The following is a 4835-nucleotide window of genomic DNA, read 5'->3' as shown; positions in this document are numbered from 1 at the left end:
TCATAAGTTTTCTTGAATTGTGCTAACGTGCTATCGCTCTTGTCTTTCTTTTGTGTCCATCTAGATGTTTTGTTGGAGGAGTACAGGGGCCACCAGGAGGGACCTGAGCCAAACCCAAAGCTGAAGGAGAACGTCGGGGGGAAAATATACCGCATTAAGAACTTCATCGCCTTCATGGCGGTGGGTCACACCAACCTCTCCTCTTTGCTTTTTCTAAACGACACCCCTAGGATTAGAGGGTAAGCCACGCAACCAGTAAAATATCCGATACCATGTCGGTGCACGATTGCCGTCAAGTAATGCCATTTGTGTGTCTTTCTGTCTCTCCGTAGGTGGATCAGCAGACTCAGGGCATGCAAAATGAAGGAGACCACGATAAAACACTATGTCCTGAGCGTGGCCCAGTTCATCAGCTACGTGAAGGAGACACCCCCGTCGACCTGCCGACTTTCGAGGCAAATGATCGTGGGTCTGCGTCGCGAAATGAGTGCCGTTTTGAGGTCCCTCAAAAGAAAGGTTGCTGTGCACCAAATTGCAGTGAAGCAGAGGAAGGAGGAGCGGGTGATCCCCAAATCGTTTTTGTTAAAGTGCCGCACTCAGGCCAGAAAGGCCATCCCCGACATTCTGAGTAAGTTAACTTTTCTTGCGGTTCTTTGGAAACAGACTGCTGTCTGCCTTGTGTTTCCTGTTATGCAATCTGTGTTCTGTCTTTCACGCAGCTAATCTGGAGGAGAACTACGCCCAGAAGACGCAGTTCCGTTTCTACGGGCACCTCACCGCGTACCTATCCAGCATCTATGGCCACCGCTGTGGCGTATTTCAAAATATGCTCATCGAAGAGGTGGAAGGGGCCAAAAAGTCCCAGCAGCAGAACGCCTACCTGATTAACGTGAGCGTTTTCCTCTCTTTTGCAGCTCTGCGCACCACATTTCACCCACCTGTCTTCTAACCTTGCTGTGTTTGTTTCTTTATCTGTCTATGCAGGTCACCATGCATAAAACAAATCAGGCGTTCGGCCCTGCTCAGGTGTCCCTGGAGCCCGAGGAGTACGAGTGGTGCCAGCGTTTCCTCAATATTAGGAACGAGCTGGTCGGTGGGCCGGACGCCAGGTTCTTTTTCTTTACCTCCACGCCCAATCCCTGCAAAAATCTGAACAGTTACTTCCAGGCGGCGTGGGCGGAGATGAACTTGCCAGGGTGCCCGACCTTCACCGACATCCGGAGCTCCATCGCCACTCATGTAAGCCTCCCTCGTCCTCCTTTCCTTTCTCCTTTCCCTGCCCTTTTCTACATTGGCCTTCAACCGCTTACCTCTTGTTCGCTCTCTCTCCCCTAGGCGAGGAACGCGCACACTGCCGACGACAGGCTCAAGATATCTCGGTTCATGTGCCACGACACCAAAATCGCAGACAGGTTTTACGCCATAAATCTGAACCCCAGGCAGGCCTTGGAGCACCGGCGTCTGTTCGAGGCGGCGCTGGAGGGGCCCGAGCTGTCCCCGGTCAAGCAGGAGCCCAAGCGCAAGCACGCCGGGAGGAAGGCAGCCAAGCCCAGAAAGCGTGCTCGAGAAGAGGAATCGCCAGCTGACTCGTCCCGCTCCCAGTCCTCTGAAAGCAGCGCCAGTTCAGAGGGAGAAGACGTCGAGGCGGAGTCCCATACGGTGAGTTGGCCTCTTCTGATGAACTCGGATCAGTGGACTTTGTTTGGCTCGGCACCGTTGCTGATTCTCTTCTCTCTTTTCTTTTCTTTCACAGGACTCTGACATGGAGGAGCAAGCCGAACCCGGCACCAGCGCCACCCAGATACAGGCCAGCCCCCGAAGGATGCGGCAGAGGGCTATGGTGACTCTGTCGCCGCTGAAAAAGAAGTCCTCCCCTTTCAAAGCTAAAGTATCAAAGTCCTTCACACCAGAGGGGCTGGCGAAAGCCAGTGAGGCCAGAGAGCGCGTGAAGGCGGTCCTTAAACTCCGCAGCGGTTTCTGCAGGAAGTGAGCTTTTTGGACTTATGCGCCGGTGCAATTTGGACCCTTTGCAATGCTGTCGGGCCGCATCGTTTTTTTAATAACGGCGTTCTTGTTTTTTTTGCCATTCAAATTTGATTGTAAATAGTTCCTATCACATTGTTGTATTGTTGTTTCACACCTGTTTGAATACAAGTTTTTTCTGTTCTTTGTAAATGTTTAATGATGTTTGTATTCTATTGTACATAGTTCCCATCACATTGTTGTATTGTTGTTGTTTCACACCTGTTTGAATACAAGTTTTTTCTGTTCTTTGTAAATGTTTAATGATGTTTGTATTCTATTGTACATAGTTCCTATCACATTGTTGTATTGTTGTTGTTTCACACCTGTTTGAATACAAGTTTTTTCTGTTCTTTGTATATGTTTAATGATGTTCAATAAATGTGAGTTCTTCTTTACCTTGGATATGTCTCATCTTGTTCACCGAGTCACCTAAATGTGATAAAGTGCACCCTTCAAAACATACAAATCCCACTGACCACAAAACCTTTGTCTTTGTGACTTGGGCAAATTGTATGTAAGTGTTTAAAATGGTAAATATGACTTAAAATGACTTTGATAAAAAATGTTTTATTCTGTTTAAAAAAAAATCAATAACTACAAAAAATCATTTGTTTACATGGTTGAAACACTGTTAACACATTAGAACTGGGCTGGTGCAAATTGCATATTATTCTATATGTTAGGAATAAGTGATTTTGGCACATTGGATAAATCAGGCTCTTAAGTCAAACGAATACATTTTTTGTGACATTTTAAGTTTGACATTCGACGCAGACTTATCTCCCACATGTAAGTAGCTTTCCTATTGTGTGTTTATTCCACATGTTTAGAGTTTCAGTGTATTTAAAAAAACATAGGAACTTATAACAAAAAGTGTGTTTGCCAGTAATGAAGGGTACGCAAAGGACGTTTTTCCTTTTCTATTGTTTTATAGAACATGGATCAGTGCTGCCTCTGCCCCAAGAAGCTGTCCCATTTGAGGCAGCACTTCAATACTTTTCATTCGGTTAAGAACAGCGAGGAGATCGTTAGAGATAATCCCCGCCCCTTGTGTCAGAAACAATTAAAATATGTGTAATTCCACATAAACAAATGGCTTCACAGAGTCACCTAAATGTGATTTTAAGTCAAAAATGTGATCCTGGAGTTATAAAATGATCCTGGAGTTATAAAAATGAAGTCCACCAAGTGACGATTGTTGACCCATTCAGTTGATTGGAAGTGGGTCTACCCACTTGCCATTTATTTGCATTGGCTGAAATCATCACTTGGTGGACTGCATTTTAATAACTCCAGGGTCCATTTTATGTCATTTAATCACATTTAGGTGACTGTAGGACTCCCCATGAACATAGTGCACCCTTCAAAACATAAAATTTCAACTGTCCACGAAACCTTCATTTCTGCGAATGGGGCAAATTGTACATGGGATGTCCAGATCTCAGCTCTCAGGCTACGACCTCGGGACTGACCTCGTTCGAAAGGGCTGCCTGAGACCTTTACAACGAGCCCAGCTTCCTCTCACTATCCCACCAGGAACATAAAAAGGGCCCATGGTGCTGCCTGAGGGGGAGACAGCCTCTAAGTGGTGCTGAAAGGAAAGCATCATTTGCCAATGCATATACATTGCATGTGGGCAGTCCCACTTCCAATCGATTAAATGGGACAAATTGCATGTGGGATCTCAGCAATCCCTGTCTGTGATTCTGGGCTAAGAATTCCACTTTTTAGCACTTTTGCACAGTGCAGTTCTCAATATGTCTAATATATGTCTATGTATGAATGCATCTATCTGTAGAATGATTGTCTATCAATCTGTCTCTCTGTCTGTCTATCCTTTTAGCCCATTACTTTGATTGGAAGTGGGACTACCCACTTCCAATCAATTTAATGGGACAAATTGTATTACTTTGATTGGAAGTGGGTCTACCCAAATGCCATTTATTTGCATTGGCTGAAATCGTCACTTGGTGTACTGTGTTTTTATAACTCCAGGATAACTTTCATGTTGTATAATCACATTTAGGTGACTCAGTGAAGCCCCCTGATCAACCTGAGCCCTTCAAAATAAAAAAATGTCACTGACCACGAAACCTTTATTTCTCCGAATGGGACAAATTGTAGGTGGGATGTCCAGATCTCAGCTCTGGATTGACTTAGCAAGCTGAAACTTGTGTCTCTGTCCTAATCTCAGCCTCCTCTATCTATGTTGAGAGTTTCAAGAAGATCGGAGGAAGTCGAAAATTTTGCGCAAAAAAACTCAAAGGGGTACCCCTTTGAGTTTTTTTGCGCAAAATTATCGACTTCCTCTGATCTTCTTGAAATTTATACCAAAGAAAGAGGAGGCTTGGAGAGGAACATAAACAGAGAATTCAGCTTCCTAAATCTGTCTAGAGCTGAGATCTGACATCCACGACAATTTGTCCCATTCGCAGAAATAAAGGTTTCGTGGTCAGTGACAGTTTTTTGTTTTGAAGGGCTCAGGTTGATCAGGGGGCTTCACTGAGTCACCTAAATGTGATTTTAAGTGAAAAAATTGATACTGGAGTTATTAAAATTAAGTCCAACAAGTGATGATTTCAGCCAATGCAAATAAATGGCAAGTGGGTAGACTTCGGATCTCAGCAATCCCATCTGTGATTCTGTGCTAAGAAATCCACTTTTTAGCACTTTTGCACAGTGCAGTTCTCAATATGTCTAATATATGTCTATGTATGAATGCATCTATCTGTAGGATGTTTGTCTATCAATCTGTCTGTCTGTCTTTCTATCCTTTTAGCCCATTACTTTGATTGGAAGTGGGACTACCC

The 4835-nt window shown here is 44.5% G+C and overlaps 1 protein-coding gene across 1 annotated transcript; it reads left to right on the top strand.

Moving 5' to 3' along the window:
• Positions 1-483: 483 nt before the first annotated feature.
• On the top strand, positions 484-1990 carry LOC127648211 (uncharacterized). Its single transcript, XM_052132793.1, has 5 exons — positions 484-628; positions 720-889; positions 985-1239; positions 1336-1659; positions 1754-1990. The coding sequence occupies exons 1-5, from the start codon at positions 484-486 to the stop codon at positions 1988-1990; spliced, it is 1131 nt and encodes a 376-aa protein (XP_051988753.1).
• The last annotated feature ends 2845 nt before the right edge of the window (positions 1991-4835 follow it).

This window comes from Xyrauchen texanus, chromosome 8, assembly GCF_025860055.1.
Source record: "Xyrauchen texanus isolate HMW12.3.18 chromosome 8, RBS_HiC_50CHRs, whole genome shotgun sequence".
Classification (NCBI taxonomy): Eukaryota; Metazoa; Chordata; class Actinopteri; order Cypriniformes; family Catostomidae; genus Xyrauchen; species Xyrauchen texanus.
This window is presented reverse-complemented; position numbering and strand designations above follow the sequence as displayed.